Source organism: Osmerus mordax, chromosome 27 (genome assembly GCF_038355195.1).
Source record: "Osmerus mordax isolate fOsmMor3 chromosome 27, fOsmMor3.pri, whole genome shotgun sequence".
Taxonomy (NCBI): Eukaryota; Metazoa; Chordata; class Actinopteri; order Osmeriformes; family Osmeridae; genus Osmerus; species Osmerus mordax.
Genome location: NC_090076.1, coordinates 2,237,299 through 2,262,304, shown reverse-complemented (window position 1 = coordinate 2,262,304; position 25,006 = coordinate 2,237,299). Strand labels below are relative to the sequence as shown.

The 25,006-nt window shown below is 40.9% G+C and overlaps 1 protein-coding gene across 1 annotated transcript in view; it reads left to right on the top strand.

Moving 5' to 3' along the window:
• The first annotated feature begins 4,175 nt into the window (after positions 1–4,175).
• nwd1 (NACHT and WD repeat domain containing 1) overlaps positions 4,176–25,006 on the top strand; it is a 110,601-nt gene continuing 89,770 nt past the window's right edge. Inside the window, exons 1-6 of the mRNA XM_067230666.1 lie at positions 4,176–4,259; positions 11,951–12,067; positions 12,165–12,519; positions 12,739–14,050; positions 14,174–14,377; positions 14,535–14,694. Of these exons, the coding sequence (XP_067086767.1) occupies positions 4,176–4,259; positions 11,951–12,067; positions 12,165–12,519; positions 12,739–14,050; positions 14,174–14,377; positions 14,535–14,694 (2,232 nt within the window). The remainder of the gene's footprint in view (positions 4,260–11,950; positions 12,068–12,164; positions 12,520–12,738; positions 14,051–14,173; positions 14,378–14,534; positions 14,695–25,006) is intronic.

The window sequence follows — 25,006 nt, the reverse complement described above, 5'->3', positions numbered from 1 at the left end:
CCAACAGGAGTCAATGACTACAGACCCGTCGCCCTGACCTCTGTGGTTATGAAGTCTTTTGAGCTCCTTGTGCTGGCACACCTCAAATCCATCACCGACCCTTTCCTGGACCCACTGCAGTTTGCCTACAGAGCCAACAGGTCGGTGGATGACGCCGTTAACATGGCCCTCCACTTCACCCTACAGCACCTGGACTCCCCAGCATCCTAACCCCAGGATCCTGTTTGTGGATTTCAGCTCTGCCTTCAACACTATCATCCCCGCCCTGCTTCAGGACAAGCTCTCCCAGCTGAACGTGCCCGACTCCACCTGCAGGTGGATCACAGGCTTCCTGTCTGACAGGAAGCAGTGCGTTAAGCTGGGAACACAAGTCTCTGACTCCCGGTCCATCAGCACCGGATCTCCTCAGGGCTGCGTCCTTTCCCCTCTGCTCTTCTCCCTGTACACCAACAGTTGCACCTCCAGTCATCCGTCTGTCAAACTTCTGAAGTTTGCGGACGACACCACCCTCATTGGGCTCATCTCTGACGGGGACGAGTCTGATTATAGGTGGGAAGCAACCAACCTGGTGACCTGGTGCAGCCAGAACAACTTAGAGCTCAATACTCTTAAGACAGTGGAGATGGTTGTGGGCTTCAGGAAGAATACAGCCCCACTCACCCCCATCACCCTGTGCGACTTCCCAGTCAACACTGTGGAGTCCTTCCGCTTCCTGGGCACCATCCTCTCCCAGGACCTCAAGTGGGAACATCAGCTCCCTCACCAAGAAAGCACAACAGAGGATGTACTTCCTACGGCAGCTGAAGAAATTGAACCTGCCAAAGACAATGATGGTGCACTTCTACACAGCCATCATTGAGTCCATCCTCACCTCTTCCATCACCATCTGGTACGCTGCTGCCACTGCCAAGGACAAGAGCAGACTGCAGCGTATCATCCGCACTGCTGAGAAGGTGAGCGGCTGCAATCTGCCTACCCTCGAGGACCTGCACACCTCGAGGACCCTGAGGCGAGCGAGGAAGATTGTGGCCGACCCCTCCCACCCTGGCCACTCCCTGTTCCAGCTACTCCCCTCCGGCAGAAGGCTGCGGTCCATCAGGACCAAAACCTCTGCCATAAGAACAGTTTCTTTCCATCTGCTACTGGCCTCTTCAACAAGGCCAAGGACTCCCATTGACATTCATTCATTATTTAACCCAGTATCTGATTGCACTATGTCGACCACTCATGCTGCTCGTTCTTATTTTTATATAGATTTTATTTTATATTTAAATTGTTTTATTCTTAGATTGTTTAGTTCTTAGGAATAGTTCAACTTCTGTACCTTTACTTAATTTAAGATTCGTATATGTTTAGTGTTTGCAACTCCCTGCGGCACAGTAAATTCCGTGTTTGTATAACAGGGGTGGGGAACGTCCGGAAATAATTTGGTCCGGCCCGCCATGGCACTGCAGGAACCATATTATTAGGTGCATTATTCGTTGGCAGCAGCACTATTTTAATATGTGGAAGAGGACCGTGCAGGCGCGCAGCGTTGCGTACCAAAACATTTCTCTGCGCGCTCGCATGGAGTGTGGAATTCCTTTCTAGCAAATCAAACCCAGAACACGTTGTTGGTTTGGGCTAAGCCCCGAATGTTTACAACGTATGGCTCCGCGCCTGATTAACACTCAGATCGATAAGCAGTCTCAAAAACGGTAGCAATATAAAAAATAATACGATCCCTTTCCATAATCATGATACCCCCCAAGAAATGTTCGATGCACCCCTAGTCAAAGCAGGCTGCATCCGTGCCAGCTAACATCACAAACCTCACCAAAGAGAAGCAGTTCCAGCCATCACATTAGGGGTGAGTTAATTAAATGTTTGACCAAATATAGCAGGCACATTTTTTAATTGATAATTCTGTACGGCCCGTATATGTTTATTGTTTGCACCTTCCTGCCACAGCAAATTCCGTGTTTGTGTAACATAGGCTACATGGCGAATAAACTGGAGAATTCTAGGCTACATGGCGAATTCTGATTCTGATGGAGATGGGAGAAGAAACCCACCCAAATGAGCTTCGGTTAAACAGGCGTGGGAGGAAATTGCCACACTTGTTACAAATCAAGTTCACATACATAGAGATTTCTCATGAAAATCTTTTTATAATCATTGAAGAAATGTAACACGCCATAAATCAAAACAATGTAACGTAGTTTCGCAGGAAGAAGTCATTCCCTAATTTACCGACGTGCGTCTGTGGAGGGAAAAGTCCGCTTTGCGTCGAGTGCAAACTAGGAATGATACTTGCGTCGTTGACAAAGTCAATTGCGCTGGGTGCAAGATAGGGCCCTAAGTCTTGAAGGGTGAAATTATTGAATTTTTTCTGAATTATTGAATAAGTCGAAAAACGGCACTGGAAATCAGAGTTTGATGCAAAGTTGGACTCCAGGGTGACAAAGATCCAACAAACGAGTGTGTTCCCAGGAGCAGACTGGAATTTTTCTATTGGTACTTTTCAGATGGTCACAGATACATTATGCATCCATAATTGGTCCCTTGTCCTGGGGCTTCAGATTACAGGTGTTTTTTTTCAGCTGCAGACAAGAGTCTGGGCGTAGGGTCATAAATGTGCAACTAAATTTATAGCTTCGGCCTCTTGCTTGCGAAGGAAGAAGCATATCTACAACTAGTCTTCTCCCGCATTCCTCAGCCTTTATTATCCAGATCTTCATACTTTGGTTTTAATATCTTCTACCGGTTTGTGGTATTAAAAATAATCAGTCAACAGCTTAACATATGGTTTCCAGTAATATAGAATATACTAAAAAGATAGATAAGAGTTTAATTTTAAACCTGATAAATCCATTAATCATAACCCATCTTCATAATTTCAACAGTGTGATATCAATTTCTACGTCACCAGGTAGAAAACATAGGATTATTTGTCCATTTACCAGCAAATTACTTGACGAATAATTGAAACAAAACCAATTGAAACCATGTATCATCCTAGCATTGATTCGATTTAGGAAACGGACCGTAAGGTGTGAATCTGCCCTTAGATGTTTCCCTGCTCCAACACACCTGTGTTCTGCTGAGTTTGATAATGACCCATTCCTTTGAATCAGGTGTGTTGGAAGAAGGAAACGTCTAAAACGTGCAAGGCAGGGGGGCACAAGGACCAGCATTGAGAACCACTGACCTAAACCGAGACCAAGTCATGACCAACACCAGAGTGTATCGAGACCGAGACAAAACCAAGACTTTGAGGGGTTGAGACCAAGACCAGTTAATTTTCTTTCCACAATATTGAAGTAACAATCTTACCATGATTGTTTACATTTAGCAGACGCTCTTATCCAGAGCGACTTACAGTAAGTACAGGGACATTCTCCCCGAGGCAAGTAGGGTGAAGTGCCTTGCCCAAGGACACAACGTCAGTTGGTTGGCATAGCCGGGAATCGAACTAGCAACCTTCTGATTACTAGCCCGCTTCCCTAACCACTCAGCCATCTGACTCCCTTCGATTGTTAAGTGTTAATATTCAAAAGTTGGGAGCAGTATGCAGATGACATTAGCTATATAGCTTTGTGACCTGTCTCGACATTATTCATCAACATCAAACTTATCTTTGGAATGTCACTTTGCATGAGGGTGAAAAGATTTCTGAAGAGTTTTGGTACAATGGTAGATTGCTAATGTTAGCTTGCTTTGCCTACTTTCTGTATATATTTTTTTATTGGACACTGTTTTGCAGATCAACTCCTTGTGGTTTAGGTAACCAAATCCAACTGCAGACAATTTGGCTGACTTCTCCAGCTTCACCTGTCTCCCACATTCACTTTGTTGGGGTGCATGTAAAGGGGGTTGGAGAGGAATGACAACCGTTAAAAGTAAAAATTTGAAATGGGTCAATTATTGATTGCATTTGAAGCGGGAAGTTTACATTCAATCACAATAATGTTAACAAATAAATTAGACAACAAACTGGCAATTTAGTGATATTCCCGCAGTTGTGGTCTTGATGGGTCTTGAAATAAAGTCCAGAGTCAGATATCAAGTAAAAATGCGGTAGATTCTGAGACGAGACCTTCAAACAGTCTCGAGACCAAGACTGGTGTCAAGTACCAGTTGCTTTTAATTATAATTATGTTTTTGTATGTTTTCATGTCTTTCTGATGGCAGATATGAGCAGTGAAAAAACTGCCTTATATGACAAAGCTTATCCAGAACTCCAAACCTTTTGCCAGAGTCTAGGCTATGTCTTTGAGGTGAGTACTGAAACTATTATAACATATTTAATACATTTGTTATTTCTGATGATGTTTCTACAATTTGTGTTTGGTTTTGAGCTGGCATACTTCTGCACTGAACTTTTCTTTAATGAGATTTGTTTTCCCAGGTTGAGCACAATTTAGACATGGAATGATAGCAGGGGTGTCGCTAGACCCTTTTTGTACTGGGGCACGAGCCCCAGTATTAATCGTCTGTGCCCCAGTTAAAAAGGTTTTAACTATTTACTTTATTAGTCAGTGCATTCATTTAGAATGAAAATCCCAATCAATGATTGTAGAAAAGAAATCCCAATCAATGCTTGTAAAATCAATGCAGTTGTAAACAAAAACTGATGCGTGCCCGCAGAATTCCATGTCTGTGCATTCTTCTGTGCTTGCTATAATAGCCACTGCAGCGCACACATAAGTCCAGGGGCCTCATGTATAAACGCTGCGTACGCACAAAAAGCTTGCGTACGCTGGTTTTCACGCACACGGTGTGATGTATAAAAATGTAAAAACGTGAGTGTGCAGGCTGTCACGCAAACTTTTGAGCAGACGTGAGAATGTGCGTTACAAAATGTTCCACTACAGTTACATTTATTAATTTAGCAGACGCCTTTATCCAAAGTGACTTCCAAGAGAGAGCTTTACAAAAGTGCATAGGTCAATGATCATAAACAACGAGATTGACCCCAAAACATTGTGGGTAGCCAAAATATGAAGCATACATTGAGAAAATCAAATAAGTGCCAATGGGAAGAAACATAAGAGCATGTAGTTAAACAAGTTCCAATTAAACAACATGAACCTCAAAAGTGCAAGAGTGTACCTGTTGGAAAGCAAGCAACAAATATAGCTGCAAGCAGCAATTGCGGATTACTCCTTCAAAATGGCAAAATGTTGTAAAATTGACAAAATAGATAGTTACACTGGGATTAACCAGAAGACTTGAAACTGTAATTTCTGTCATAATAAAAAAAAAATAATGTTTATACCTCTGACTGGATTAAAACCCACCACCCTTCACACATCAGCACTGCATCTCATCCTACTAAGCCATTCACAGACTTAGACATTTGACTGTTCAGTTTTTGTATCAGAAAATGAGCCATTTCTCCAATGGGTTAAGGTTGAAAAAGGTGATGTGCCACCTACGGTTGAGAACATGAAGTTTGTTGTATTGCACAAAAACACAAACAAGGCCGTTGATGTAAATGTTAAAAGATTTAAAAAAAGCTCCTTCACTTCAATAATTATCTTTTTAATTCGTAGACTAACTCCTTCAGAAGCGCAAATGATTGTTTTGATGGAATTCTGCGAGTTTAGAAGCATAAGAAGTGAGCAAGTTAGGCTACTGTGGTAATTTTTTTAAACAATGTCAATCCTGTTGTGTTCGGCTGTTCGTTGAGATTGGGGAAGGAAAGATTGTCCGCAATCAAGAATCAAGAATCAAGATATGTACATTTCCTATAAAAACGGGACAACGGGATGACTGGGTTGCTGCTGTAAAGAATAGCTTACTCGTATTGCTTTAAAAAGGTTGTTTGGAAGAAAATTTCAAATCATGCCTAGCATCAGTGGCGATGTGTCCTGGCTTAGGTAACTGAAATGAATTTGCGCAACAGGCAAGGGATCCACCTGAACAATCAATATACTTCATTCAAGCTAACTTGGTTGTGAATCTGACACTACCATGCGTAGACTACAAATAGCTAGCTACTGTGGTGAACCTGGCTTGTTTTGCAGTGGTTTACAGTTTCGCTAAACAGATGATCGGAGTGTTGTGATGGGCTCAAATGAACACTCATTGCTATGTTTTACAATCGGAGGATTGACTGGAAGACTAGAAACCGTTTTGTCAGAATAAAAAATAAAAAACTATGCCTCTGACTGGTTTTGAACCTACAACACTTCATTTACCAGCACAACATCTCATCCAATTGAGCCATTTCCAGATCTGGTCTTTCCTATGTTAAGTAACTGGATAATAAAATAAGCCATTTCTCCTAAGGCAAGCGTTGTCAGATTTGGTCCAAGCTCAAACAGCTGTAATTCAGTCGTATTTTGACATATCAAGGTGAAACTTGCAGGGTACTTCAGGGGGATGTCCCCTTGAAGCCTATTAGGTTTGAAAAACCATCATTCAAAATTATTACTTGAACTTGAATCCAAATGTGTTGAACCGATAGGGACCCATGCAAAGTCACTCAAAACACGGGTTCGATTCCAGGCTCTGGCAAGAGTATATAGCTCTAAACTGGTCAATATATACACATCTGACCAAAGACCAGGGCCCCGTTCATCGTAAGGGTTGAAGCTAAGTTAATCAATTGTCCCTTTAGCCCGTTAACATTAGCGAGATGAGTGAGAACAGCAAATATCGGTTCGTCAACGTCTGATCCGCATCCAAATCATGTGGTTAATTTCAATCAGGCTAAACTTATCAGGGAAATTGCACGTGCACGTCCTACTTCAAAAGGCAGGAAAGGTCGATCACCAAAACCGTGATTTTCTAACGGTATGATGGCGGAGATCGACTATTCTTGCCATCCGAGCAAACTATTATACTGAGTCTCTAGACAATAAGCATATAATCATGGCTAAGTTAAACACCGCCACCGCTGCCAGAGCAAAACAAGCAGCTTGGGAAACAATTGCCGATAAGCTAAATGCGAAAGTTTTGGGGAAATGTATAGGCTCATCTTAAGTGCCTCATTACCCCAATCAATCAGATCACATTTCTTTAATTGTGCCTGCTGGTATAGGCTTAATGGAAATGAATAATCGAATGAGATCTTGCTAGCGAAAATAATGATCTCAACTCTTTCAGAATAAGTAGGCTAAATAAAAACAAGGCCAAAGAGTATCTAATTGATACGAATTCATAGACAATTATGAGGATATATGTAAGCTACTGCACTTATATCATGTACTATATATGTGTATGTGCATGTAGGCATATGTGTAAATCCCTCTTTGATGTCATTGACTGGGACATGGCCAGGGAATATGATGAATTGATTCATCAGCTGGTTAAGCGCCAAGTACACTTTTCTTACAGCAACGCATGCTGCGGATTTGCCAATGTTTTCTGCATCGCCTATACTGTATAAAAATGTAGCCTATAGCCTACCTGACGCAAAAAACCTCAAGGCTATGCAGTCTGAAGCACAGTTAAAGTTTCAAGTAGCTTTATTGTCAATTCTTCACGTCAAGACATAAAAAGGAATCGATATGACGTTTCCCACTCTCCCACAGTGAAACATACAAAAAGCACAGGCACAACAGATAAGACAAGACATTTCGTAAAACATAGCGTTACATATTCACATACAGCAGCATAAGCTCATAATAAAGCATAAAGCTTGCTGCGGCGTGTGATATTTGCAATGTACGGCCCGAGAAGGTCTTGCAAATAAATGAGTCCTTGTCGGCTGAATCAATATCGCTCAAACAAGAACTCATCCGTGTGAAATAAAGGATCTTGGCAATCGCGAAGAACTCTATTGGTATGGAAAGCTAATCGAACTAAATTATAGCTCCTTGGTCAACTGGGTCTCTCAAAAAGGGAGCTGCCATGTTATTTTCTGGGGGTGTGGCAAGCTTATCTAGCTACACTTACGTTAGCCTGCTCTGGAGCATGTTAGTGCTAATTGATATGTTACTATGGTGATTTATCGAAAGTTGCTTCCACGAACCAAAAAGAGGGGCGTTTTTTTTATCTTAGCCTGAAAATTAGCTCGCTAAACCGCTTAGCGAGCTACGACAAATACCCCCCTGCTCGACCTTTGCCTGTAAACAGTGATTCTTACTGTCAAGAGACCTTTAAATAGCCTCACCTAGTGAAATTGGCAAAACTAGCCTGGCTAACGTATGTCACTTTCTCAGGGCATATGAAGAATTAAATAGGCTCGCCTTGAAAAATCAAAGATACTGGCTATCTTTAGCAGGCTCTTGTCTACAAAACACAGTCCTCCCTGACGTTTTTTGAGTAGAATTGCGTGAAATACAAAATTGTTTACACACTGCCAGTGAGCGAGCCAAGTCTGACTCTGAGGCTAACGTTGCAAGTTTTCCACAAATCACAAAAGTAATCGGATCATCTGGCTAAAAGCACAATTCCCACATCTCTTGAAGGCTGCCCTTCTTGACTTTTTTGACCGAACTGTAAAATCCCCGCCCCCACCGAGCCATGGACGGTCTTCCCCTGGAGCGCTCCATCTTCAGTCTACGTTCCTCCGTCAAAACAATGTACAGTATCCCCGGGACGCAGTCTCACTCCACTTGCACGTTTTGCACAAATCACAAAAAAAACATCTGGCTAAAAGCACAATTCCCACATCTCTTGAAGGCTGCCCTGCTCGTCTTTTTTGGTGTAGACCGGACTGTAAAATGGTGAATTTATGAACATGACACGACCAAAGCATGGCTGCCGCCTAAGCCTATGCGGTCTCCCTTGCGTCCGAACTCGCTCCAATTACAAAGACTTTCACGACCCAAATCACAATTCTGAGCCTACAGGTCTGTGGGGAATCACTTGTTCTCCTAAAAGCTGCCTTCCTCTACCTTTTTGATGAAGAATTCGCCGAGATGCTAAATGATTCACTAATTATAAACACAGAGGGAAAAAGCTAGCTACTTTTCGAGTTCGGTTTTCCCTCACTTCAAACTCACGATCTAAAGGTATCAAAGTGCCCAAACCTTCACCATAATTCAAAAGTAGTGTACTTTCACGTAGGGATGGGACGTATGGCACTGACGCATCGATGCTTGTGTCGCAAAACCAATACGCACAGTTTCGAAAAAGTGTTTTGGAGCTTGTATCAAATTACGAAACCACGTGATAGATGACGTTCAATGCTTCAAACGTCACAAACTGGTTCGAAGTTTTGCCGCTCTTCTGAACCTGAGCCATAGAGGGAACGAAGCCACCGCTTCTTTTTAAAGACAAATCTCACATTGCCAGAGAAGCAGCACCAGGCATCGCTCGAGTTTATTCCATCAGTCATTATTATTTAGCCAAATCAGTATTGTAATAAAAAATCCGTGCACTTGAGTGTTGTTTTATTTTATTGAAATGAAACGTAACATGATAGGACTAGGTAGGTCTATACAGTTCCCAGAAAACAAATGTTGATGATTCGTCAACATTATCAACAGTAATAATAATTTGTAAAAATAAAGTCCCCCCAGTTCACAATAGGCCTACATATCACAAATGTTAAGAATAAGAAAAAATCAGTGTAATCTAGTTTAATTGATATAAAAACCGTATCGTATAAAGTCCGTCCACCCGCATTGACAAGTAACGGCTTTTTCGGTGGTGTAGCTGGTTAAAACGTTGTACGACAACGTATTGATAATGCGAATCTAGATACCCGAGTTCGCACTCCAGTGCAGGGAACCTCGGAAAATATTCTTTAACTTTTACAGTGAGAAAATGACAATTCTAACGGCCTACATATGTATCACAACATTTTAATGTGTGAGCACTAATATCGGATAAAATCGACACATGTAGCCTTAATTAAAATATTAAATAACGTAGGGTAGTCTACCGTCGGAGACAACCACTACGCCTCATTCAGCCAGTTTAAACGGCTGCTAGATGACGCTGTTCATTTTCAATGCGCCGATAGTTCGGCTCTTTGGGCCGGCACAATCCGGAAGAAACCACCAAAGCTTCACAAGGCATCGTTCGCCCATCCATACTTTCACGAACCCAATCATTGATTCTAGCTAAAAATGTGTAAAAATAGGACTTACCGAACGTGGCTGCCTCCAACACGGCTATCAGGCGATTCCAGTTGAAAACAACAACGGCCGCCGAAAAAGAATGTATATTCGTAACGGCGAGCTGCGATTACAAGCTAAATGAAACAGGGGCTAAAAACCGAGCTTGTGCGTGTGTCAAGTAGGGTGAAGTAGATTTTTTGTTTGTTGTTTATTTAGGAGGAAACCCTAAATACTAACAAAAACAATAGGTTTCCTCCTACAGGAGGAACCCTAATAAGAATACTAACAAAAACAATGGGTTTCCTCCTACCGGAGGAACCCTAATAATAGTATTAATAGGAATATTAACAAAAACAATAGGTTTCCTCCTACCGGAAGAACCCTAATAATACCAACAATTACAATAGGGTTCCTAATAATATAATTCACAGAGAGTACAAGAAGTTAAATCAATTACAACAATCAATCAAAGTTTATTGTCGCATACACCAAATTGCTTCAGTGCAGCAAAGCAATTTGGCCAGCAACATCTACGCAGTAGACAGTAGATAAAAATAACAGAGTAACATAGTAACATATACCATAAATAACATTTAACACTATAACATATAACACTATAACATATAACGTTAACAAGTAAAAGACAGAAAAGAATCTTTAATTATTTTAATCTGCCACCACTTAATAACTTATGTTAAACTTTAGGGTGTCAAACGAACAACAAAATCACTGAGGAAATGCATGTCACCCTCTGTATATGGTTAATATTGCACGCAGCACAGATTATTTACCACAGATGAAATATATACTCGCTGTGCAACTACAAGATTGGCATGGGAAAATGCAATTGTCTCTGTGAGCCTGACTCTGGCTCATCCATGATGCACAGGAGGCATGTTTCTTAATTTTGAGTTTTACATCGGACCATTTCTTCTTAATTTCTGCCATGGTCCAGTTTTCCGAACCCACAGAATTTACGGCCCTAGTGACAGTTTTCCACTCCGCCGACTTTCTTTTGTTGCCAATACCTGATGACAGGCCACCAAACAGGACACATTTCCTCGCCTCCACCTCTGTTGTTATAACCTCGATCTCACAGCGATTTTAATTCAGACAAAGAAATTACCTCGGGCGCATTTATAGACCATCTGCATATTCATTTATGGGAGGAGGCAAGGCGGGGTCAGTGGCTCATTCACGTGCGGTCAGTCTCACGTTGATTGTGATTCATATAGGAAAGGTGCGCAGGACCTGCCGTACGACCGGTTTTATACATGTGAATATTTCTGTGCGTAGGTTCTTTTCAAGTTTTGGCCGTACGCCATCTTCTGGTATGTAAGCTGCGCAATCTTTTATACATGAGGCCCCTGGTGTCGACAAACAAGTCAGAATTGAATTAGGCTAAGAAAACAAAACTAAAGAAAGTTTCTAAATAATAGGCCAACCGATCATCTTATTTTTACTCAAACATAATAACAACATGAGTCCAACATATTAAAGGCCTATTACATGAAGCTCAAAAAATAGGATTCGCAAAAAAATTGGCCTGCCGCATGCTCGCATTAACTAATGATGTCCCTACCAAAGCTGATATCAAACTGCAATGTCTGAATGTCAGTTTACACACCTACTGGCCTCCTCTCCTTATCATATTGGGAACAATGAATGAATGAATAAATACATGAATAAATACATGAATAAATAAATACAAATAAGTACACAAATAAATACATAAATAAATGTAAATTATAAGTAACTATTGATTGACAATTGTGCATTCATTAATTCATTTATTTCTGTCTAAATGTGGACATTTATTTATTCATTAATTCATTTCTAAATAGTGCTGGTTTGGTCCTCCATACTGAATGAGAGCTACATATAATAGCTATTTTATTGTTTGATCATGTAGTTTTGTTTTAGAAAATTCCAACACTGTTCTTTTGAAGGTTGTGGATATGGAATGGGGAGTCCTGGACACTATCTCAACTGACCACATGACCACAGAATTGTGCCTCAGGGAGATTGAGGTTTGCAAGCAACTGTCAGCTGGTCCAAGTTTCATTGTGAGTATTCAGTTCATAGAATTGTTACTGACGAGTTAAGGTTTTCTTGGGATTTTAACAGATTAGTCTTTTGTGGGGGGTTTTCTTGGTTATAAAGGCTCTGCTCGGGAACAAGTATGGTCATCGTTCTATACCTCGTGTCATCCCACAAAAAACATTTGAGATGCTCTTGTCCAAAGTATCAAGGGATCAAGAAGGGATGAAACTTCTAAACCAATGGTTCTTCAAAGATAACAATGCCCTCCCACCCGAATATGTACTTCAGCCAATAACAAACAATTTAACACACTACAAAGACCTTCGACCTGGGAGTAAGCAGCAGCGGGAAAAAGATATATCTTCCTGGCGCCACATAGAGAGCCAACTATTGCAACTCCTACGCACTGCTGCCATACAGGCTGAGAAAGATGGGGATATCATGACTGAGCAGAAACATCAGTTCTTCAGATCGGGTTAGTCTCTGAATATTATGAAAAAGACAAGACCGTTTTTAAATTAAGTAAGAAATTGTTACAAAACATTCTATGCCATATTGTTTTTCTGTGAGGACCATACTTTCTCTTGACTAAGCATGACTCATTTCAGGTTATTAGCTCTAGATTTTAATTTGTGCTGTATACAGAATGCTAGTATTTAATAAACCAATTGTATACATTGTCTCTCATTTCCAGAAACAGAAACTGAGATTGAAGAGGGTCTGAGAGGGCAGGACAGTAGCACTTCAGCCATTATCTTTGTGCGGGAGCTCCCTAGTAAGCACATTAAGGAAATGAGGCCCAAACATCTGTCCCAATATATAGACGTGACCCCAGATGGTCTATTGGACACAGAAGCCCAGGACCTTCTTGCAGTCCTCAAGTCTCGCCTCTACGCTTCTTTGACAGGCATCATCAACTTGCACTGTGTGGAGCTGAACAAGGGTGCCATTGACTCTAAACATAAGGAGCATGCCCTTTACCTCGACAGCATGTGTGAGCAGTTTGTCTGCCAAATCAAGAAAAGTGTCTCAAGTGAGACCTGGTCTTCAGGGGGTCTGGGATTGGAGGGGAAGAGGGTTAATGGGGAGAGGAGCAGGGGAAAAGTTGAGGAAAACTGGACCTGGGTGATTGAGGACATTTATTGTCATACAGCATTGTGCAATGCTATGTGTGCTAGGTTCTGTGGCAGGGAGGGGCTTCTGGGTAAGATGTGCCTGGCCATGTGGGAATCAAGCAACACATACCACGGACCATTTGTTGTTCATGGAGATGTAGGGGTGGGCAAGACAGCATTTCTTTGTAAGTTAGTGCAGGAGATGCGGAACGTCTTGGACCCCGGGGCTGTTGTGGTATTCAGGTTGATAGGCATGGGGCATCCACCCAGACCAGATGTGGATTATGTCCTCCATAGCATCTGTATCCAGATTTGCACAGCCTTCAGTTTGCCACAGCCAAAACCACAAATTGCCGATATACATCAGGAGCTGGTACTATTCTTCCACTTTCTTTTAGACAAGGTTTCCCAACAAGGCAACACGTTGCTTCTCATACTTGACTCCCTGGACCAACTGTCTGAGGTCAACCATGCTCACAAACTGTATTGGTTACCCAAAGACATCCCACCCCATGTTCATTTGGTGGTCTCCACTACAAATCAAAATTCCCTTGATCTTCTCAAAATGAATGAGGCAATTTTCTTTGAGGTAGAGCCACTGTTATTTACTGAAGCTGAAGAGATCATGGACACTTACATGAGAGCTTTGCAACGAACCCTCACCACAGAACAGAGAGAGGCAGTACTTTGTAGCTTTGAAAAGTGTGGTAGACCCCTGCAGCTGATGCTGATACTTGAGGTTGCTAAACAATGGCCATCCTATAAGCCTTTGACAGAGCAACATCTGTATAGTAACCCACAGGAAGTGATGTCACATGTGTTTCTTGGTCTGGAGGAGAGGCATGGAAAGCAACTTGTTGGTGCTACCTTAGGATACATAATTTCAGCGAGGTAGGAAAACACACTCAATCTAAGATATTTTTTTTGATATTTGGATAATTGACATTCCTGATTCTATTAGAATGGGACATTTTAATTGATTAAAGCAGCAATCCTGTTATTTCAATTTATTAGGAATGGATTGTCAGAGGCAGAACTTCAGGACATCCTGTCACTTGATGACAATGTCCTAGATGAACTCTATCAGCACTTTCTCCCACTTAACAACAAAGTCATCCGCCTGCCTTTTCTACTATGGGCTCGTCTCAGACATGACCTAGGAGACCTAATAGTGGAGAGACAGGCCCATGGTATGAAGATACTCAGATTCCAGCACAGGTAAAGATAGCTTTATCACAAACGGTTTTGAGGGTGAACAAAGGCCTGTTTGCTTAAGTTTTTTGTACTCTTGTGTGCGCTCATGGGTAGAGTAATTATGGCTATGTTAAAGTGTGCTTCTCTTTGTGTTGCATAAATGCTTGTCATTTCTTTTTAGGCAAGTAACTGAGATGGTGCGGGAAAGGTACCTGAGTGCAGAACTGCAACTTCAAAGACACAAGATCTTGGCAGAGAACTTTCTGGGTCACTGGAGCCAAGGCAAACTCAAACCTCTCATGCTGTCATCTACTAAGGTGCCAGTGGTTTCTGACCGAAAGGTATCTCCACACTAACTTTAGTAGGATTAGCTATGGCACGAATTAGAATTGTCAAATACATGCGATGATCATTTAAAGTCATATCATTACAAATTAATTCATATAAAATGTACTAATACATCCCATTTCCTATCAAATATTTGTACTTTCAATGAAATAGTTGCTCAAAGGGGTGTTTATGAGGGAGGGAGGGAGGAAAGGAGGGAGGGATCAATACTGATGAGTGACGCATTGATACTTTAAACAGTGATGCTGGGAACTTCGAATATACAGTTGGACTCAGTTTGATCAACAGCTTTGATGTGGAAGTTATACTGACACAAATAAATTTAAAATCAACTTGAACTAGAAAGGCATTTCCTGCTGAAAATGCGTTGGAATGCTGAAAGATAAAATTATTTTTCTTAAATTGCAGAAAATACAGAAATGAGAAAATACCCGCAAGCTGAAATGGATGTCAAAAATGTGTGAGTCACACAAAAGAGGCTAACGCTAAGAGCTGAAATACAATGCGGGAGAAGCTGAAAGCTGAACTGTTAAACAGAAGAAGAAGTAGGCCTAGGCTAGCTAGTCATAAAAAGAATATTATAGTCTTAACAGAATGAAACATACAGCAATAGGGCCGATACAGGAAGACACGGCGACACTTTGTTGCTGAAGGATGATGGTGTCCGTGGAGCATACAACGATTAATAAAAAGAATCATGTAGACACGCTTATTGAGTAATCGCATAACTAATTACACATGTAAATGGAGTAATCGTATGGCATAAACCGACAATTGCTAGTAATCGTGTTTCTCATGGTCAAGTAAACGCACTCAGTGGCGTAGTAGAAAAAACAGTTCCATTAGCAATAGTAGTAAAAGAGATATTAGCAGCACCTGCAGAGTCACCACTTGTAAATTGTATTAGGTTGAAATACTATCAAACTCTGGCTTGTGACTCCACTAATCAGCTAATACCAATCACCTGCGTGAGACTGAGTGGTGCGTGTCTGTCGCTGCCACGATTGCTAACTCGCGAGGGCAGAGAATAACAGAAATGTAGCTAGAATCCACACCTCAAACAAGTTAACCTAGACGCAAAACTATACGTCCAATCCAAAAAATAAGGATATTTTCCGAGACTCTGCCGAAACCAGAGATGTCCTTTATATTTCTGTGCGGTCAGAAATACAACTCTACCGGCAGTTTAAAAATCTTGTTCTTTTTGCTTTCTCTGACGATTTTGTCACCAGATTTGCATTGGTCTCTATGGGGCGAGAGTTGGACTTTGTCTCGCTTTCGTGGGGCTCTGAACAAATGTGTACGTCTGTTGGATTTAACAGACAACTGTCTACGACCAGCACAAAAGTAGCTATCTATTGATCCAAAAATGAACCCTAGAGTGCAGTCTGCACTCTAGGGTTTCACGTACACACCCATGTAAATCTCAAAAACGGCTTGAAAAAGTCATGAAACATAATCAGTGATATTGAAAAAAGTTGAATAGATATCAAAAAACTGAATTATTTAAAAATAGTTTAGGGTTTTGTCAACATTTTAAAGTTTAAATGGTGGCTCTAGCTGAAAGATTGAGGAAGAAGAAGGATTTGGAAGTTGAAGAAGTTTAAAGAAGTTTGAGAGGATTTGAAAGAAAACTCCATTGGAAACCCATGTTAAAAATATTATGAATATTGATTTATATTAATTCAAGCATAAGAGGTACAAAGCTGAAAAGTCATAGCACCCATGGCCTGAAACTGCTGAATTTTATGATAGCTGAACGGTTTTAATAGCTGAAGATTTGAAGGCGCTGAAAGGTGTCTTGGAAGAAATAGAAGAAGAAGAAGAAGAAGATTCAAAGAATAATACTTGGAATGCTGCTTCAGCATTCCAACAACTAGAGAGGGTACAATTTCTGGGGAAATTGTGGGGTGTGCCTGCGTCAGTTGCAGAGGGGTCAGTTTTTTACTGACATTTTTACAACTGATATTTCTGTATATTTTATATAAAAATGCATACTTATAATTTATAAAGACTACATATATTTAAAAGCATACATTTGTTGCTACTCATTTACAACTCAAAATACTAAGAGTCAAGTGTAGAATGAAACAGTTGTCTTCTCATTTCCCCTGCAAGAGGGAATGGTGATCGGCTATATACAGTTAGGTCCATAAGTATTTGGACATTGACACAATTTTCAACATTTTGGCTCTGTATACCACCACAATAGATTTGAAATGAAACAATCAAGATGTGCTTTAAGTGCAGACTTTCAGCTTTAATTTCAGGGTATTTACATCCAAATCAGGTGAACGATGTAGGAATTACAACACGTTTTATATGTGCCCCCCCCCCTTTTTAAGGGACCAGAAATAATTGGACAAACTAACATAATCATAAATCTAATTGTCACTTTTAATACTTGGTTGCAAATCCTTTGCAGTCAATGACAGCCTGAAGTCTGGAACCTATAGACATCACCAGACGCTGGGTTTCGTCCCTGGTGATGCTCTGACAGGCCTCTACTGCAACTGTCTTCAGTTCCTGCTTGTTCTTGGGGCATTTCCCCTTCAGTTTTGTCTTTAGCAAGTGAAATGCATGCTCAATTGGATTTAGGTCAGGTGATTGACTTGGCCATTGCAGAACATTCCACTTCTTTGCCTTCAAAAACTCTTTGGTTGCATTCGCAGTATGCTTCGGGTCATTGTCCATCTGCACTGTGAAGCGCCGTCCTATGAGTTCTGAAGCATTTGGCTGAATCAGAGCAGATAATATTGCCCGAAACACTTCAGAATTCATCCTACTGCTTTTGTCAGCAGTCACATCATCGATAAATACAAGGGAACCAGTTCCATTGGCAGCCATACATGCCCACGCCATAACACTACCTCCACCATGCTTCACTGATGAGGTGGTATGCTTTGGATCATGAGCAGTTCCTTCCCTTCTCCATACTCTTCTCTTCCCATCATTCTGGTACAAGTTGATCTTGGTCTCATCTATCCATAGGATGTTGTTCCAGAACTGTACAGGCTCTTTTAGATGTTTTTTGGCAAACTCTAATCTGGTCTTCCTGTTTTTGAGACTCACCAATGGTTTACATCTTGTGGTGAACCCTCTGTATTTACTCTGGTGAAGTATTCTCTTAATTGTTGACTTTGACACAGATACGCCTACCTCCTGGAGAGTGTTCTTGATATGGCCAACTGTTGTGAAGGGGTTTTTCTTCACCAGGGAAAGAATTCTTCTGTCATCCACCACAGTTGTTTTCCGTGGTCTTCCGGGTCTTTTGGTGTTGCTGAGCTCACCACGTTCTTTCTTTTTAAGAATGTACCAAACAGTTGATTTGGCCGCACCTAATGTTTTTGCTATCTCTCTGATAGGTTTGTTTTGATTTTTCAGCCCTAATGATGGCTTGCTTCACTGATGGTGACAGCTCTTTGGACTTCATATTGAGAGTTGACAGCAACAGATTCCAAACACAAATACCATACTTGAAATGAACTCTAGACCTTTTATCTGCTCCTTGTCAATTAAATAACGAACTCCCTTTATGAGGGAATAACATACACCTGGCCATGGAACAGCTGAGCAGCCAATTGTCCAATTACTTTTGGTCCCTTAAAAAGGGGGGGGCCACATAGAAAATGTATTGTAATTCCTACACCGTTCACCTGATTTGGATGTAAATACCCTGAAATTAAAGCTGAAAGTCTGCACTTAAAGCACATCTTGATTGTTTCATTTCAAATCCATTGTGGTGGTATACAGAGCCAAAATGATGAAAATTGTGTCAATGTCCAAATACTTATGGACCTAACTGTAGCAGCCTCATAGTTGAATGAGAACGAATAAATTGGGAAGTCCGGTGTAAAAATTGTCCTAATCTCTGATTTAAACGTCCCTTAAGTATTTCCCTTCTAGTGATATTTTCAGGAATTTAGCCTACTCATATTGCATTCATTCATTAATAAAGAACCTCCTTTGAAACTTATTCTAACAACGTTGTCGGCGGCAGTATCTCAGATGGAATCGCGATTCAAACATAACGTAAATAACTAGGAATTTGCCCTGTCCAAGATGGCGGCCACATTTCTCGCGCCCAGCAGCCAATGCAGCGTCTACTCAAGAGTAGACGCAAATTCCTAGTTGCGTAGCATCAGAATAAACAAGATGTCAGCACTGTGCAGCATATTCCTGCTCAAATCTGCGGACAATGGCAAACAGGGCTCGGGGGATTACTTTTCACAAGTAAGATTTAACATTACCATGTCCTGTGTCATAGCTACATGTATGACCTTTGCAGCAACGCAAACCACGTGAAAATCAGTTTGGTATTCAGTTCGATATTACACTGAGTGGAGCGGTTGCCCGTTCCAAGATGGCAGCCCCACGGCTCGTCAGCGCCAGTAGGCAATAGCGGTCAATGCGACGTCTACTCTTTATTATGTCTATGATGTCTATGGGGAGAACTCCCACTCGGGAAACTTCCGGGTTCGGAACTGGTTGCAGTTTCACTCTAGTTCCATGAGGGCACTAACGGTCCAGTGCAGAATGAATTGAGGTCTATGGAGCTATACCCCTCAAAATCCACTTTTCTCAGGATAACATTTTTTGTCTAGTAATTCGAATGTTGAATTCGAAAGGGGAGGCAAAAAAAAGATGTTAGATTTTTTTAAAGTTGCTTTTTTGTCTTAAAAAGCCTTTTCAAATGTCAATGAAGTCATACACATCGTACAACCAGAGATACTGCTTTACGGCAACCCCTGGTCACTTCCTTTTTTCTCTCGAGGCATCGACAACACAGCTGACAGTCACTTGTCAATACACATGCTAGAAAGAGTTTTGGCTTGCTTATGTTGTTGCTAATGTTGCTAATGCTCTGACATTCTGGTTCCGCTTCGGATCTCTGGTCATAGTCAATCCTTCACTAACCAATCAGCATTCATTAGCAGAATGCTAGCGTGTTATGGGCAACAACGACTCACCCTGTAAGAAATCAAAAGGACATAAATACTCGTTCATTCAACTTTTGACCTATAATCCATGTTGAACATGCACAAACTACAATCAAATCTAAGATTTCTCAATGACAATCAGGCTAAATTTAGCCATTTAGGTCCATAGCGATCACCCCCATTGGAACTCATGTGTAACTGCAACAACATTTGGTACAATGGGGCTTAATAGGGAGTGGACAGGCTCTGGTAAATCTATAGTTAGCCTAGCTATCTACCAGAAGTTAACGAGCTGCTAAACTAATGTTCTGCTACAGGTAGTCACGCGTGTTTGACTGTGGCTAGCAAGTTAGCCACCGTTAGCTTCACTTTTCGCCACAAAAACTTAATTTCAACCTAAACCGTGCAACGGAAAGTAAATAAAAATACAAGCAACACAATCGCTACCAAGACAAATCTTTTGACAACAACATTGTCTATGTAGTCCAAGTATTGAGGGATCCTTAAGGGTGGGAAAATAAATAATAACTAGAGAGGGTACAATTTCTGGGGAAATTGTAGGGTGTGCTTGCTTGCGTCGGTTGCACAGGGGTCCGTTTTTAACCCATTTGATCCCGAATTTTTTCCAGACATAAAAATATCCAAATCATGTGTCATTAGTAACCCTTTGAAACAATTAATCATTATTTTTGTTTTTTTTTCAAGGAAAAGTAGGTGAAAAAGTATGTTTTATGGTCGGTCACAATTGTGACCGGTGGGATAGTGTGTTGTATATTTATGTAACATATTCCTCCTATGCAGTTATCAAAATAACCCTATTCATGTCCATGGTACATCTTGAAGCACTCAATGTGCAGTGGCGCTTTGAATTTGTCACATGCATATGTGGTGCGTTTGTCACTACGACGACATCTCTGGAACCGGTGCATTGTATTGATTGGCCAGTGAGAAGTTTTGTTGTATCTCGCCTGATCTTCAACAGCAGCACTCAGAAGAGATCTCCTTCCATGGCTCAGTGGTTTTGTGCCAAACTTCTGCATAAGAGACTGTACTACTATCCGTGAGAAGGTGAGCAGGTCGAGGGTCCCTCCCATAATGTCTCTGTAAAAGAAATGGCTGTTTACAAGGGCACTGTTGAGAGACCATGCAAATATAGGCCACCACCACTTCTTAGACCTGATGGAGATATGGGATCTTGAAACCTGCTGGTTGTGAAGGTCAACACCGCCCATTTGCTCATTGTATTGCTTGATGCATTTTGGTTGTGGGACTTTGTCAAAGGCACGTTGCGCCTTGTTCCATCTCTTGACAGAGGTCTCACTGTATTTCTCCTCCATGTTTGTTGCCACTGTGACAATGCTGTTGTCTTTCCAACGGACCAGCAACTTGTCTCCTTGGGTCAGAACCTCAGAGGCTCCCCGGGGTAACTTCATGAAGTCCTTCTGTGGCATGAATGGGACATCAAAAAGACGATTTTGCATCATTGTTCCAGAGCTTCCATATCCTCTTTGTGTCATGTGATCGAGGAGTGCAAGCGAAGTGAAGAGGTTGTCATGAATGAACTTGCAACCTTGAGGCACCTGAGCTTGCTCTGCAAGACCCAGAACGACACTGAGTCCCTGACCTAACCCAGTCTCAGGGAGGAGAGTGTGGGATCCACCATATGGCTCCATGTGGTACATGTGACCACTGGATGATGCAAGGCTCCATACCTTGTAACCAAAACGGATTGGTTTACCTCTGATAAACTGCTTACATCCGTGTCGACCATAATACGGGATCATGCTTTCATCCACGGACAGCCATTCTTGAAATGGCATGACTTTGTATGACTGATTGAGCTCAGAGAAGATGGGCCTGACCTTAAAAAACGGGTCATCTGTGATTTTTGTGTTGTCAACCACATGAATTGAGGCCATTACTTCATCAAAGCGATTTCTTCGCATTGCATCAGAAATGCTTTCATTGTGCACATCACTGTCAAGTGACCAGTACATGTGTATTCTTGGAACAGAGCTGTACCCAGATGTGATTAGCATCCCATAGAAAGTAAGGAGCTCATCCATACTCATAGACATAGATATAATTTCTTGTTCTTGGTCTGGGTGGAGTAGAGGTTGGACATTTCAATGGTGATCTCTCTTAGGGTGGGTGGATACATTTGTAAGAAAACATCCATTGGGTTGGAGTAGCTTTGTTTGATACATTCTGCAGCATTTGGGCTGTATACCAGATGTTCTGGAACCACATTTGTGGCAGGCCTCTTCGATCGTTTGAACAATCGATCTTTATTTTTGACCACGTGCAGCTTTGCCTTTGGTTCTTCTGACTGGCCCCTATGGCTTGTAGAGGCCCTTGGTTCTTCTGACTGGCCCCTATGGCTTGTAGAGGCCCTTGGTTCTTCTGAATGGCCCCTATGGCTTGTAGAGGCCCTTGGCTCTTCTTACTGGCCCCTATGGCTTGTAGAGGCCCTTGGTTCTTCTGACTGGCCCCTATGGCTTGTAGAAGCCCCTGGTTCTTCTAACTGGACCTTCTGGCGTTTACAGGCCCTTAGCTGTTTATTTTCAACAGTGGATGGTGCGGTGTGAGGGAGGTCATCATTACTTATATCGTTGACCACCTGCAGCTTTGCCCTTGGCTCTTCTGGCTGGCCCCTATGACTTGTAGAGGCCCTTGGCTTTTCATTGTCAACAGTAGGGAAGGGTCGGGGAGAGGGGGGTGCGGTGGTGAGGGGAAGGTCATCCTCACTGATAATGTTCCGTTCATAATCTGTTTGCATAAATTCCGCATATGCATTTAACAGCCTGGGAGGCAAATTACCTGTCTCCCCTTCGTAGTCCATATCAGACCCATCACTGTCACAGTCAGTGAGGACTGCATCTTTCTCATTTTGAGGGATAACTGCAATGTTGCATGCTTTGTCTGGGCTCTCCCCTAGATCCAACATATCCAGAACTTGACTCAAAGTGAAACTAAAAGAAAGAACAGAGTAGAAAATCAGGTACTACAAAAACTATCAAAAAGTATTAAAAATACAATATTAGTTAAGACTATATTGTTATTTTCCTTATGGTTGTTTAAAAGACAAGTAATCTACCATTACATCTAACCAATTTGTTTTGGATAGATTACTCATGCCTGTTTTTCTACTGGAATAAGGACACTGCCTTTTTTCATTCTTGAAAAACGTTCTAAATGAGAAAGAGCTGACTGAGAGGTTAATAATATTAGTTTGTTAATTAGCTGCGTCGTATGCTAATTAGCAGTGATGCTCGCGGCTAATTAGCACACTGAAAGAAAAAGTCTGTTGGATTTACATAAAAATAATATGGACATCGGTTGCACATATTAAAGTTATGTTAACACAAAATGCTATATTCATGTTCTATACATTAAATTATTATTTGTTAAACCAACATGACTTTTTTATATTCATTTTAAATATTTATGTTACGTTAAGTATATTAGATTATCATTTGCTAAACTAACATGATTTCTTTATGTTAAATTAATGCTTTTCTTTAATGTTTAGGATATTCAATTATCATCAGTTATACCAACATAACTTTTTTATGTTAAGTTGACCTAACTTTCACAGGTTAATCAGACACTATTGAGTTTGGTATACTTTATATGTTTAAATTACTTACTGATTTGTAATTTAACCCCCCCCCCCCCCCATTTTACCTACATTTAAAAAAGCACATGAGGCTATAGACCATCATTTTCACTTATTAATAAATAATCCATAAAATAACAAAAAACAATCCTTCCACCCACCCACCCCAAAAGAGGTCAAACAACTGGAGGAGGTAGATGAAAAATGTAGTTTTACAAGCAATCAAGCTGGATAGCCATTTTTCTGAAGAAATACTGAACGTTACACTTATGTGTATGTATGTATGTATGTATGTATGTATGTATGTATGTATGTATGTATGTATGTATGTATGTATGTATGTATGTATGTATGTATGTATGTATGTATGTATGTATGTATGTATGTATGTATATGTGTTTGCGTGTATATGTATGCAAGTAAAATGTATGTATATGTAGGTATGTAAATGATCCAAAATGTGTGCAAGTACACTAACAATAGTAATGGCTCGTTTCTAATGATCAGCGTTCACAGTAAAGAAAATCATGCGTGTATGCAAGTACAGAAATTCTATTTCAGCTCCATAAAATAACAGAAAAAAAACCTTCCACCCCAAAAGAGGTCAAACAACTGGAAGAGGTAGATGAAAAATATAGTCTTACAAGCAATCAAGTTGGATAGCCATTTTTCTGAACAAATACTGTTACTGAACGTTACTTATGAAACAGAGGGAAAAGGATTCACCGGAGTCAGAGTCAACAGTTTACTGATGAAGTCTGTTTTTAAGGACTTGGGCCTTCTTGGAGTGTGTTACCTTCAAGCTCCATGACCACCTTTTGAAGCACTTCGAAGGTGTATTTCAGTGTACGAGGGTAGTTCAGGTTCAATGCATAGATAAGGCCGAACAACATGGCAACAGCTAAAGCAATGTTGTCCATCTCCTGCAACACAACCTGGCCCTCGAGGACGATTCCAATGTCGTCTGGTTTATCACTGGCATCCCTTCGTTTGAAGACGTATATTCCTATAGTGGTCTCCTCAAGGGATTCTTGTATGAGGGACTCATCTGCTGCCTGTAGACACAAAATGAAACAAACTGAGATTACACTACATGCCATGTGTGTATAGTTAAGTAAAAATAAAACAAATATGCTCACTAATTTGTCTGTTATTGCTTAATATGGAATGGCTGAACATAAGAGGGAAACATGTCTTATAATTTTCAGAAGCTCAGGGAAGGATAGCATTATCTTTCTACATTTTAAAAGCTGGAAATACCCAGCATTTAGTATTACTATATTTACTTGTACATGTCTGAACCAACAGTAATTCACACACACAGTAACCCATTTTCATATAAAATTCACTACTATATGTGACAGATAACAAAATATGAAAGATAACATCTCAACATACTACACCTAAGCAATAAAAGTAATGACTTTTACTCGATATTATATGCAAATAAAAGATTCAAAGTTTTTAAACATTGCGTGTAATCACTCTACCTCTAGCTCATATTTGATAAGTTTTAATTACCTTCGATGTGTGGATAGCAGCCAAAGTCGATTTAAAGTCCTTCCAACCGAGGGAGAAAATGGCGTAGCCTGAATGTTTTTCTGTCATCGAGAAAGCAACCGATTGATTTTCTGTAGCATAACCAGTGAATGACAGAAAACGTTAGCATTGACTGACTGGCTTTTACTCGATATTACAAGCAAATACAAAACTGAACTTTTTAAAACATTGCATGTAATCACTCTA